This window comes from Ananas comosus, linkage group 18, assembly GCF_001540865.1.
Source record: "Ananas comosus cultivar F153 linkage group 18, ASM154086v1, whole genome shotgun sequence".
Classification (NCBI taxonomy): domain Eukaryota; kingdom Viridiplantae; phylum Streptophyta; class Magnoliopsida; order Poales; family Bromeliaceae; genus Ananas; species Ananas comosus.
Window position 1 is genome coordinate 2,455,692 of NC_033638.1, and position 13,751 is coordinate 2,469,442.

Here is a 13,751-nt window from a genome sequence, read left to right on the forward strand (position 1 = left end):
TATATATATATATATATATATATATATATATATATATATAAGAGAGAGAGAGAGAGAAAGAGAGAGAGAGAGAGAGTCCGACTACTATACTTAGGAGTACGATCGCCCTCGTACTCATAAGTTGTTTTCGATGATAGAGCTTCTGAATCAACGATCCATACCGTTAAACATTATCTAGAGCATTTAAAACTTTTAGAAATCAAATTTTATAATTTTTCGACAGCATTTACCTTACGATCAAAAGCTCACAAAATTGATAATTTTTAACAGCCGGTATGGGATATTCGCTAGTTTAACGATATAAAAGAATTGGAATAGGTTAAGTTTTTGATAGAAAATTCTATTCACTACCTCTAAGATCAATAACTCCGATCTTAAATTGAAGGATCCAATCATCCTTTTTTAGGACGTTGTTCGATTTTGACCGTCCATTTTATGCTCGTTTGATGGACTTTATTATAATTTCGAAAAATTACGAAATTTATTTTTTAGAAGTTTCAAATACTCTAGATCATATTTAACGGACTAGATCGTCGATTCAGAAACCCCATCATCGAAAACAACAAATGAGTATGAAGGGCCCAATACTCATAAGAGTATAATAGCCCTACTCTATATATATATATAGGGTCCGGCTACTATACTATTATGAGTACGATCGCCCTCGTACTCATAAGTTGTTTTCGATGATAGAGCTTCTGAATCAACGATCCATACCGTTAAACATTATCTAGAGCATTTAAAACTTTTAGAAATCAAATTTTATAATTTTTCGACAGCATTTACCTTACGATCAAAAGCTCACAAAATTGATAATTTTTAACAGCCGGTGTGGGATATTTGCTAGTTTAACGATATAAAAGAATTGGAATAGGTTAAGTTTTTGATAGAAAATTCTATTCACTACCTCTAAGATCAATAACTCCGATCTTAAATTGAAGGATCCAATCATCCATTTTTAGGACGTTGTTCGATTTTGACCGTCCATTTTATGCTCGTTTGATGGACTTTATTATAATTTCGAAAAATTACGAAATTTATTTTTTAGAAGTTTCAAATACTCTAGATCATATTTAACGGACTAGATCGTCGATTCAGAAACCCCATCATCGAAAACAACAAATGAGTATGAAGGGCCCAATACTCATAAGAGTATAATAGCCCTACTCTATATATATATATAGGGTCCGGCTACTATACTATTATGAGTACGATCGCCCTCGTACTCATAAGTTGTTTTCGATGATAGAGCTTCCGAATCGACGATCCACACTGTTAAACATTATCTAGAGCATTTAAAACTTCTAGAAATCAAATTTCATAATTTTTTGACATCATTTGCCTTACGATCAAAAACTCACAAAATTGACAATTTTTAACAACCGTTATGGGATACTTGCTAGTTTAACGGTGTAAAAGAATCGGAATTTGTTGAATTTTTGATAGAAAATTCTATTCACTACATAGATAAAGATCAATAACTCCGATCTTGAATTGAAGGATCCGATCATCCTTTTTTAGGACGTCGTTCGATTTTGACCGTTCATTTTATGCCCACTTGATGGACTTTATTATGATTTCGAAAATTTACGAAATTTATTTTCTAGAAGTTTCAAATACTCTAGATCATATTTAACGGAGTGGATCGTCGATTGGGAAGCTCTATTATCGAAAACAACTTATGAGTACGAGGGCTCCAATACTCATAATAGTATAGTAGCCATGGCCTATATATATATATAGGCTAGGCGACTATACTCTTATGAGTATAGACCCTTTTATACTTATAAATTTTTGGCTATTGGATGTGCGATTAAGATGATAGTGGTCCTTTAGGATTGAGTGGTCTCCTAGAATGGAAATGGTCAAAAAGATAGATCTAATGGTCGAAAACTTATGAGTATAAATGAGTCTATACTCATAATAGTATAATAGCCGAACTCTCTATATATATAATTAATATAATATATACTTTAATTATATAAAATAATATATTATGTATTTAATTATATGTATATAGAATTTAGATTATTGGGCCCGCGAAACCAAACCAGCAAAATCCTACTCTAATTGCTCTCTTTTTTTCACTTGCTCGCAAAGTCGCTTTTCCTCTTTTTTTTAATATTATAATATCGTATTTAATGCATTCATTTTGTATGTTAAACTATTAGACATTTTTTGTATCAAATTTTAGATAATGTTTTATAAAAATTAAACTATAGATTGCACGATGTTAAGAATTTCAAGCGGCTCGTTTAAGGCTCGAACTCGCTCGACTTGAAGTTAGGCTCGCTCGAGCTTGGCTCGAATTAATTTCAAGCCGAGCTCGGGCCTAAATTTAGGCACGAAATTAATGTCAAGCCAAGCTTGAGCTGAGGTAAGCTCGCTTGAGCTCGGCTCGTTTCCATCCCTAATGATAGCATATTTCTCACAACGTGCAAATGGAAGTTCCAAAAATCAACTACAAAAGCTTATATAGTGAGGTGCACAGTGGATTCGTGTTCTTGGAGACTACATGCGTCGGTACCAAAGGATTAATTTAAAGCCAAAACATATGCTGGGCAACATACATGTTTAATTTCCGTGCTTAACACTACACGTTAAAGTTGTACTTCATCTCTTATAAATCAGCACATTCTCCCATCATTAAGTGAAGATCACTTTGATGCCAACAAAAATAGAAGAAAAGGTGTGCTTAATGAGAGAATGCTAATAGATGCAACGAGTGTAGATGCAAATAATAGGTTATACCCTTCGGCTTTTGCTGTCGGTGAAGGAGAGAATGCTAGGCGTTGGATTTTATAATATTTAAGAATCTTGGTGAGACGTGATTGCTCTATTTGTCTTATTTCAAACCACTTCCCTTGGTTAAAGGAAATTATTGCTAAGGGGTTTCTGAGAAGCAGTCATGTTCATCGGTGGTGCCTCTACCAATTAAGGCTAATATGAAACAAGCCAGATTTAAAAGCAAAAATGTAAAATAAATTTTATACTAATATAGATAGAATGTGCTGCAACGAGAATATTATAAGGATCAGTGGTGAACTCTAGATTCGGGAGCTTGACTTCGGGCCCACAAGCTTCAAGGAGAAAGTGAACATTAGGCGAAGGCATTTGATGAAGGTTGGCGTTTTGGGGCAATGATGATAAATCAGTAGGAGAGTTTAAATGGAGTGCTTAATAGTGTACATGGTTTGTCTATTACAGCATTTGTGGCAAGTATGTTTTATAAAGTGAATATTTTGGTGCTGCAACGAAAATATTATGAGCACAAGGATCAGTTGCGAGCTCTAGATTCGGGAGCTTGACTTTAGGCACACGAGCTTCAAAGAGAAAGGGAACATTAGGCGAGGACATTTGATGAAGGTCTACGTTTTGGGGCGATGACGATAAATCAGTAAGAGAGTTTAAATGGAGTGCTTAATAAATGGTGTACATGGTTTGTCTATTACGGCATTTGTGGCAGCTATATTTTATAAAGTGAGTAACTACTTTATAAAGCGTCATAAGAAGGGTTGGACATAAGACATACCCTACGGTGTTAGCACCAAAATAGGAGGCCGAAGGAGGGCGAAGTTAGGACGACTTCCAACTTTTACTAGTGTCAGAGTATCGAGATATACCTCCCACTTTTGATGATCCTGATGATGTTCTCCTCCACATCGAAGGTCCATCAATTTGATTTTTCGTCCACCTCAATCCCTCCATCTGACGTCCCGTCAACATCGGAAGTCCATTATTTTGATATCCCATCAGCGCCGATCCCTCAGCGTCGATCCCTTTTCCATCCATGCTACTCGACATCGAAGGTCCATCATGTTGACATCCTATCAACGTCCATCCCTCTTCTGTCCACACCGATCCCTCAATCTAGCATCTGGTCTTCATCGGAGGTGCATCAGCTTGGAAGTTCACATGCTAATCCCTCCATCCGACGTTCCATCCCACATCTGTAGCTTATTGAACTTGTACAAATTGTGAAATTCTAGTGAAATGTCGCCCTATAAGGCTATTTTTAATAGTCTCGGCGAGGTTCGGGGGCTATTTGAGAGTTTTTGGCACAAACTAAGCGCGAAAACAGACTTCAAGAAGTCAAATCTGCCAACTCTACAGATTTTATATTATATATCAGTACTGAAAATTGAGTATTGAAACACAATACAAAAGAGAGAAAACCATCTCTCGGATTTTGAGAAACTCAACCCGAATATGATACTGATTTATCGAGAATCGGTACTGATTTACTAAGTACCGAAACGCAATTAAAACCAAAAAAATCCGAAGGCCAAATTTTGAGGAACTAGTGAGACCAAAACTAAAGCCTGTGTACCGGTATGCATATTCGAGTACCAATACTCAATACTGCGAGAAGTCTTGGGTAGACTTCTCGCAGTATTGAGTACTTTGGGACTTGGGTAGACTTTGACTGGTTGCAATTAAGAGGACTTGGGTAGACTGGTTGCAATTAAGAGGACTTGGGTAGACTTTGGGACAATTGTTGCAACCTTTTTCCCAAAGGGGACCTGGCCCTTCTCCTCTTATATTGAATACACACACAAACACTCCTCTGTCACTCTCCTCTCTCTCTAGCACTTCTCCAACACTTGGAGATTGGAGGCATTGAGCTTGGAGAAGGCCTTGGAGTGGAGAGTAAGCTTTTTGGAGCAAGAGGAAGCTTAGAAAAAGCTAGAGCAAAGGTGAGTTTTCAGGGTTTGAGTTAGGATTTTGAATGTAAACTTTATAAATTTGGATTTATCAGACCCTAAGCTAATCTAGGCTACAAATGGTAGAGAGGAGCCACTAAAATTAGATTTTGCCATATATTTTAGGAAACCCTAGGTTAAGAATTTTAAGGGTCTAAAAATATTTTGACCCTTTGAAAACCTAACTGAAGGTTGGAGAAACACGTGGGACAACTTCGTTTTGAGAAACAAAAGGATCTCGATGGTCGATTTGAAGTAACGAATCAATTTTGGATGTTTTAGGGCAAAGGAGCTCGGAAGTGAGCAACTAACACATGGGAGCCTAATTGCAATTGTCTACAAGCAATTAGGAGCGTTTGAAGGTGGGCTTCACCGAAATGATTTGGTCACTTCCATGTCTAGAGAAAAATTATATTTGACTTGATGCATGTTCAATGGGTAGCTTAAATGGTAAATATACTTGCATGAAATATATATGTTACTTGGAAAGATTAGCTACCATTGTATAAGAGAAATACATGTGTTGACATATATATATATATATATATATATATATATATAGAGAGAGAGAGAGAGAGAGAGAGAGAGAGAGAGAAAGTCTTGTGTGCTATTAGGAGCACGGAGGCCTCCGTGCTCCTAAGCAGTTTTCGATGATGGCGATTCCGAATCGACGATCGGATCCGTTAGACTTGATCTAGCATATTTGAACTATCCAGAAAATAAATTTTGCGATTTTTCGGTATCATTTACCTAGCGATCAAAAGGGTTCAAAATCAACAATTTTTAATGGTTGATGTATAGCGTTTGCAAGTTTAACGGTGTAGCAGTATTCAAATCAGATGAAATTTTGCAAGAAAATTCTTTATACTATTTACACCAAGATCAATATCTCTAATCGAAAATTTTAATGCTATATCACTACTTTTTGTAAGATTTTTATTTTCAGCCGTTGATTTTGAACCCTTTCGATCGCTAGGTAAATGATATCGAAAAATCGCAAAATTTATTTTCTAGATACTTCAAATACGCTAGATCAAGTCTAACGGAGCCGATCGTCGATTCGGAAACCCCATCATCGAAAACGGCTTAGGAGCACGGATGCCTCCATGCTCCTAATAGCACACAAGACCTACTCATATATATATATATATATATATATATATATGTATAACTATGTTATGGACTAATAAGGTAGACATTCTCTAAGGTTAGTAAAGAACGCAACATGTGGACATGAAAGAACATAGTGCCATGGAACATAGGTTGAAAAGAAAGTGAACCGCGATGTCAGTTGAACATAATATCATGAAACCTAGGAGGGTTGACAATGTAAGTGGAGAACAAATGTGCACATGAGTAACTAACATAAAAATAGCAATTCCGCAATTGGCGTGTGCGATAGTTTCTCCGCCCGTTGACTTGGGAGCCTAGGCGTGTGTGACAATTTCGCCGCCAAAATGTCTAAGTCATATGTATAGACAAAAAGGTGTGTGTGACAGTTTCGCAGTCCATCGACTTGAGAGCAACAAGGTGTGTGTGACAGTTTCGCCGCCCATCGACTCGAGAGGCAAGGGCGTGTGCGACAGTTTCGCCGCCAAAAGAGGCTAAGTAAGGAACTAATGGTAAAGGAAACCTTGTGAATAGGGTAATGAAAACGATTAGTTAAATAATGAAACAAAGTGTAAAGGTCATTAGCCTACTAGTTGAGGCATAAGCATAGTAGTTTAATTGCATATGGTAGATATACATGTTTATATGCTACAGTCGATTATTCATATATAATCATACTTATGTTGTCTCCTTTGGACCTGATGGATCGAGCTCCTCTTGGGTGGCTATACCCACTGGAAACTATATTTATAGTTCTCAACCCCCATATTTTTTAGGTCCATCCATGAGCAACATGGCGGAGCGAGGAAAAGGCATGGCTTGATAGATAAAGTCCTTTTTATGTTCTTATAGATGAATTCCTTTTGGGACAACGTAAAGAAAAGACAAATTTGTAATGAAGCATTTTGGAATTGTATTTTGGGTAAAACTTGTGTATGTAAATGAATGATGAAATGATGTAATAGCAAATAGCTTTACTTTATGTCATGTGATGCTCTCCTTATACAATCCTTATATTTTATTTCTGTTTGGAATGTGAGATTTATACAGGTTGTGACGCCTTGGGTGAATAGGAAAAATTATCCGTTCGAACGGGTCTGGTGCACATGCTCGATGAGTGCTTCCATTGCAGGCCCGAGGCGTCACAACATCTAAGGTCCATCAGATTGATATTCCCGTCTATGTTGATCCTTCATCTGACGTCCTGACTACTTTAGACTTTCGGACTGATATTTCGTCAAGGTCAATCTCTCCGTCTAACGTCCTTCATCAAGTTTCGCTATAAAAATATCAAGTTTCGCTATAAAAAAAATACCACATGCGGTGAATGGTTGACTGCATTAAGAAAGCGGTGAATCATTCACCAACTTCATAAGCGGTGAATCATTCACCGCTTTTGGGGGCATGTTTGTTTCACCGAAATTGAACTTTAGGTTGGAGTTCGATAAAAGCTACTTCTCCGCTATTTGTTTCGTAGTTATGAAACTGAAGTTTTATCAGTTCTGCTGTTTATTTGGTAGAAGGATATATATGATATTAAACTATAATTTATGTATAAATAATAAATAATTTAATAAATAAAAAAAATATATTATATTTTTATATAATTAAAATTTATTTAAAATAACTATATTATTTTTTCATACATAAATTATAGCAATACAACAATAAAATTATCAAGTAAAAAAAATATTAATACTTAATTAATCAATTTTTTATCATATTTTAATGGCCAATTTGCATAAAAAATCCATAAATTTTGAGCTTTTGCAAAACTAGGCCGCCTTTTTTGATTTTGCAGATTTGGTCCGAATTTTCAACAAACTGACCAAAATACCCTTATTACTTTTTCTCTCTCCTCTTTCTCTCTCCTCTTCTTTTCTCTCGTTCATTTTTTTTTCTCTCGCCAAAAAAAACAGCAGAGGTGGAGGCGGAAACTACCCGCCTCGCCTCTCACCTCATGCTCTCGCCCTCGCCCTCGCCCTCGCCCGCGCACCCCTCACCTTCCTCACCTCCGACCCCGCTGAGGCCCTGCCGCGACTTTTTTTTTTTTTTTCCTTTCCGACTCTCCTCCACCGTCTCCGACGATGATGCCTTTCTCGCCCTTCCCCGCCCTTCTCGTCCCTCCCTCTCCCTCCTCCGCTGCCGCCTTCGACGACAACGCATCTTCGCCGACGCAGACGCCGACACCGTTCCAGGTCACTGCGGCACTGCAGTCTCGGAGCGGGGGGGTCCTTAGCGGCAGCGTCGCCGGCGCCGTGGCCGTTGGCAAGAGAGATGACCAAAAAAAATTATAAAAGAAGCAAGAAAAAAAATAAAAATAAAAAATTATAGAAAAAAAAAGATAAAGATGAAATTGCACCGTTAAAAGAACGTTGCACTATTATGGTCATAAGTTGCACACTTAAGATGTAAACTGTAGCTTTAAGATAAAAATTACACTTTTTAAACAAAAATTACACTCTTTGGGAGATATTTACACTGTTTCTCCTCTTATTGCATTCTTTTAGATGTAAACTGCATCCATTAAGATGAAAGTTATACTCTTTAAATGAAAGTTGCACTTTTTGAGAGATATTTATACTTTTTTCTCTTGTTGCACTATTTCTCCTCTTATTACACTGTTTCTTCTCTTAAAGGGTGCAGTTTAAGAGGAGAAACGGTGTAACAAGAGGAGAAATANCTTTTAGATGTAAACTGCATCCATTAAGATGAAAGTTATACTCTTTAAATGAAAGTTGCACTTTTTGAGAGATATTTATACTTTTTTCTCTTATTGCACTCTTTGAGATGTAAACTGCACCCCTTTAAGAGATATTTATACTGTTTCTCATTTTGTTGCACTGTTTTTTCTCTTGTTGCACTATTTCTCCTCTTATTACACTGTTTCTTCTCTTAAAGGGTGCAGTTTAAGAGGAGAAACGGTGTAACAAGAGGAGAAATAGTGCAACAAGAGAAAAAAGTGCAACAAGAGGAAAAACAATATAAATCTTTTAAAAGGGTGCAGTTTATATCTCAAAGAGTGCAACAAGACGAGAAACAATATAAATATCTATCAAAGAGTGCAACTTTCGTTTAAAGAGTATAACTTTCATCTTAATGAATGCAGTTTATATCTGAAAGAGTGTAATAAGCGGAGAAACAGTGTAAATATCTTCCAAAGAGTGTAATTTTCATTTAAAGAGTGTAATTTTCATCTTAAAGCTGCAGTTTACATCGTAAGTAGTGCAACTTATATCCATAATAGTGCAACGTTCTTTTAAAACAGTGCAATTTTATTTTAAAGATGCAATTTCATCTTCATCTTTCTTTTCTTTCTTTTTCTATAATATTTTATCTTTATTTTTTTTCTTGCTTCTATAATTTTTTTTTGTCATCCCTCTCTGCCAACGACCACGGCGCCGGCGACGACGCCGTTAAGGACCCCCCGCTCCGAGGCTGCAGCACCTCAGCGACCTCCACGGTGTCAGCGTCGGCGAAGATGCGTCGTCGTCGGGGGCGACATAAGAGGAAGGATTGGTAGAGGACGAGAAGGGCGGGAAAGGGCGAGAGAGGCGTCGTCGTCAGAGACGGTGGAGGAGAGTCGGAGAGGTAAAAAAAAAAAAAGTCGCGGCACGGCCTGGGCGGGGTCGGAGGCGAGGAAGGTGGGGGGTGCGCGGGCGAAGGCGAAGGCGAGGACAAGGGCGAGCGCACAAGGGTGAGAGGCGAGACGGGTCGTTTCCGCTTCCGCCTCTGCCTCCGCTGCCTCTTCGGCGAGAGAAAAAAAAAATGAACGAGAGAAAAAAAGAGAGAAAGAGGAGAGAGAAGTAATAAGGGTATTTTGGTCAGTTTACTGAAAATCCGGTCCGAATCTGCAAAATCGAAAACAGTGGCGCACTTTTGCAAAAGCGCAAAACTAGTGGATTTTTAATGCAAATTGGCCTATTTTAATTGTACAAATTAAATATAGAAAATATTAAAACTTAACTAATTAATTTTTATCATTTTTTAAATACGCCAATTGAATAAAAGAGTAATTAGTAGCATAATTAAATATATTTAAATATAACTATCTTTACCTAGTATATTATTTTATTATTTTTTCTTCACCTCTCTTCACCGTAATTGATTTCGGCCTACAATAAGCCGAAGTCAATTAAGTCATTTCAGATTAACTCGAGTTTCGACTGTAATATTTTTACGGCGAACCAAACAACAAAAGTGATCGTTTATGGCAAAAACGACTTCCTTTCTCTCTACTTCCACCCCACTTCCATCCAAACAAACATGCCCTTATTATTTTACCCCACCGCCTCTTCTTATTAGAGTTGTGTTCTCTTGAAAGCAATAAATGGTTCACCACTTTCAAAAGCGACAAACTATTTACCGCTTTAAAGGGACTGTGTAACTTTCTTTAATGCGGTGAAATTACCACTTTTCTTGTTCTCCAATCGTCTCTGGAGCCCACATGGCTTAAGGAAGCCTAGTTTTGTAAATAAAAGTTTTAAGAGGCATACTTTTAGAATAATGGTTTTTGAGAGGACTAGTGGGCTAAAATCCCCTTGTCCTACAGAACGCTTGAAAGTTCAGGGTCTATGTGACGCCCCAACTTCCCAGGGGGTCACCCATCCTAGGACTACTCCCATTCTAGCACGCTTAACTCTCTTAACCTCTTGGGTCTTGCCACCACCCAAAATGCTTAAGCCGGGTTAAGAGTTTAGCCCTATTATATCTCATATATAGGACTATTTGGGGTCTCACAGTCTACTTTCTATTTGATGCATGAATGAGTTTAGGGGTTATGTGATTTGTATGATCATTTCATGAATAACTGCAGTTGAGAAATTTTTGTGGAAATAAATGTATGTGGTTAATTTAAATGAGCAGATAGTTTAGATAGACCCTTTTTCATTGTCGATGCTCATCTATAAAGTTTATCAATTTATGTGCCTAAAAATCCATGTAGGGAAATTTACCAATGCGGATGCATTCGCTACCCATAACAGTGTGACCTACCTGTTCAACGTTGGCCGAGGAAATGGCCGTGAGCCAAACAGAGCTCCAACATCTATGGACATGGGGACTTTACTGCTCTGGCCTGTGCTCTGATTTTCAGCCTGCCTTGCTTCTCTAAATTGATCGTCATCAGCGTTCTCTGGTTGGTAATTTTTCCCGTCAAAACCTTCATTAGGGACTGTCACTCTTCTCAGTTTCCTCGGAGGAGACAAAACAAGAGGACCGTCCGGTGCATTTAAATCCGGTGGCTTGTTATTCAGCGACTCTCCCTTGGGAGGTGGTCGTGGAAGCAAAGATGGTTTCGTCGGTGCTGGCACAGAAGAAAAGTACCTGAAGGAAAAAAAAAAGATAAAATAAAATAAAATTTTCATCTATGGAAACTAACTGTAAAAAATTTGATCACCTGTGCTCTAATGCCTGTTGCACTGATATCCTTGCCTTCGGATCATACGTGAACATTTTTGATAGGAGATCCAAAGCATCATCACTAGCCATAGGAAACAACGAGCGGAGAGGAGGTGCAGGAACATATTGGTACTCAACATAATCTGGAAGGTAAACCATGTCAGGCCACTGAGATGGGTTGGGAGTCCCAAAAGCAGCAAAAATCTTTCCGAGTTGATCAATGTCACTTGAACCCTGCCAGCAATTCGCTCTTCAGTACACGCACGCTACTATATTTTTTAAATGCTTCTTTACATAAATGAGATTTTCATAGTTAATTCGTAAACCGAGAAATTCAAATGATTTCCAGAATTTCAATAGTTTGTTGTCATCATGAACAACTACATACTAGTACAAAATTATTCGCTTATCCATATATATAAAAATTTGGTTTTACAACATCAGTAACTTTCTTTTTCAGTTGATTTCTCATTTCTAAGACAACAATAGCACATGTTCTCATAGTGACCTTCCTTTTCTTGTTTCCCAAATGGTTTTAACTTGGGTTCCATGTAACTCAAACCAGCACCTTGCTTATGTAAAGTTAAGTGAAAATAACTATGAGACAGTGATGAATAAATAAACAAGTAACCATTGTAATACACCAAACTTTTATGTTTACCAAATAACTTTGTTCGATTGACCATAATTTGTGAAATAAATACGATATGAAAGTGATGTTATCAATGCGTCGACAGGTACTGAATCATATAATGATGGATCAAATCAGGCTGCCTGATGAGCTGAATTGGACTTGATTCCCCACAGGATTTGTAGTAACCGAGGTATTTATCGGTGAATTTCTTTAAGAGTGTATTATCACGCAATTCGAAGCCGTTTTCAACAAAGCAAAAACTACCACAATCGTGGTCTGTCAGTGTTGTAAGTCCTATAGTGGACCCTATACAGTTTGGCATGAAATGGTGATATTTTCGGGATGTATTGCTTAAGTGCAAATTATTGAAATAGAGTTTTTATCTAAAAAGCACGACATTTTATGTGTCAAATTGCACGATTTTTGAGGTCGAGGAACTTACGAGCAAAACGCACCTATGGGTGAGTTTTAGGTAAGAAATTGTGAACAGGAGGGACTAAATTGCAAATTTTGCAATTTGTGAAAAAGGGGCAATGCGCGAAAGGTTATCATTTTATGTGAGAAATTCTGGAATTTCCATAAGCGTATGAACTCATGTGAAACTAGACTCAGAGACGAATGTGTGGATTCAAGTTTCACAGAATTCTGAGTTTTCTATCAAAATCGGTGCGGATTTAAGGCTAGAGAGAGAGTATCGGTTGATGGATCTTTTTGCAAAAAGTGCGGCATTCCATATGCTAAACTGCCAAAAAAATTCATTGTGGGAGGCACTTCTACGCACATATGTAATTCTAGGGCATTGTGTGAGTTGAGGGGTCTTCTTGGAATTGTTACAAAAGTGGTAATTGTATATACATATATATAGGTATGTATATATGTTATATATATTCATATATGGAGTAGGGCTACTATACTCTTATGAGTTAGAGCCCTTCATACTCATAAATTGTTTTCAATAATGGAGCTTCCGAATTGAGAATCCACTCCGTTAAATATGATCTAAAATATTTGAAACTTCTAAAAAATAAATTTCATAATTTTTCGAAATCATAATAAAATCCATCAAGCGGGCATAAAATGAACGGTCAAAATCGAACGACGTTCTAAAAATGGATGATCGGATCCTTCAATTTAAGATCGGAGTTATTGATCTTTATCTAGATAGTTAATAAAATTTTCTATAAAAAATTCAACCAATTCCGATTCTTTTACACCGTTAAACTAGCAAGTATCTCATATCGGCCGTTAAAAATTGTCAATTTGGAGATCTTTTGATCGTAAGTTAATGATGTCAAAAAATTATAAAATTTGATTTATATAAGTTTTAAATGCTCTAGATAATGCTTAACAGTACAGATCGTCGATTCCAAAGCTCTATCATCCAAAACGACTTACGAGTACGAAGGCGATCGTACTCATAAGAGTATAGTACCCGGACTCTTTATATATATATATATATATATATATATATATATATATATATATATAGAGAGAGAGAGAGAGAGAGAGAGAGAAAGAGTTGAGCTGGAATACTATCGGTACCAAATAGGCTTCGTTGCCACCCATTTGTTTTCGATGATGGAGCCTCCAAATAGACGATCGACACCGCTAAACCTGATTTCCCTTCTTCCTGACACAGCCGCCACCCTTGAGCCGTGCCTTGCCGTGCTTCGGCCATCCTCCGACAAGCCTCCTCTATCTCTCTCTCTCCCTCTCACTCTATATATATAAATATATACATATATGTGTATATATAGGGTTGATCTTCTCTTTCTCTCTCGGGTTGAAGCCAGCGCCGCCACCGCCGGCATCGTTGCCCCCGTTCGCCTACTTTGGACCCCCCTTCGGGTAGTAACTCCACCCTGCGGGCTTCCTTAGGCCGTGTGATCCCCTCGGACCGTGCC

At 37.5% G+C, this 13,751-nt stretch overlaps 1 protein-coding gene across 4 annotated transcripts in view; it reads right to left on the reverse strand.

Annotated features, from left to right (window-relative positions):
• The window catches only part of LOC109724029 (cyclin-dependent kinase D-1-like), a 56,011-nt gene that overhangs the window by 4,133 nt on the left and 38,127 nt on the right, over positions 1-13,751 (reverse strand). For all 4 annotated transcript variants that reach the window (XM_020252632.1, XM_020252631.1, XM_020252629.1 and 1 more), the window contains exons 6-7: positions 11,212-11,447; positions 10,809-11,138 (exon numbers count right to left, since the gene is read on the reverse strand). In XM_020252632.1, coding sequence (XP_020108221.1) covers positions 10,809-11,138; positions 11,212-11,447 — 566 coding nt within the window. The remainder of the gene's footprint in view (positions 1-10,808; positions 11,139-11,211; positions 11,448-13,751) is intronic.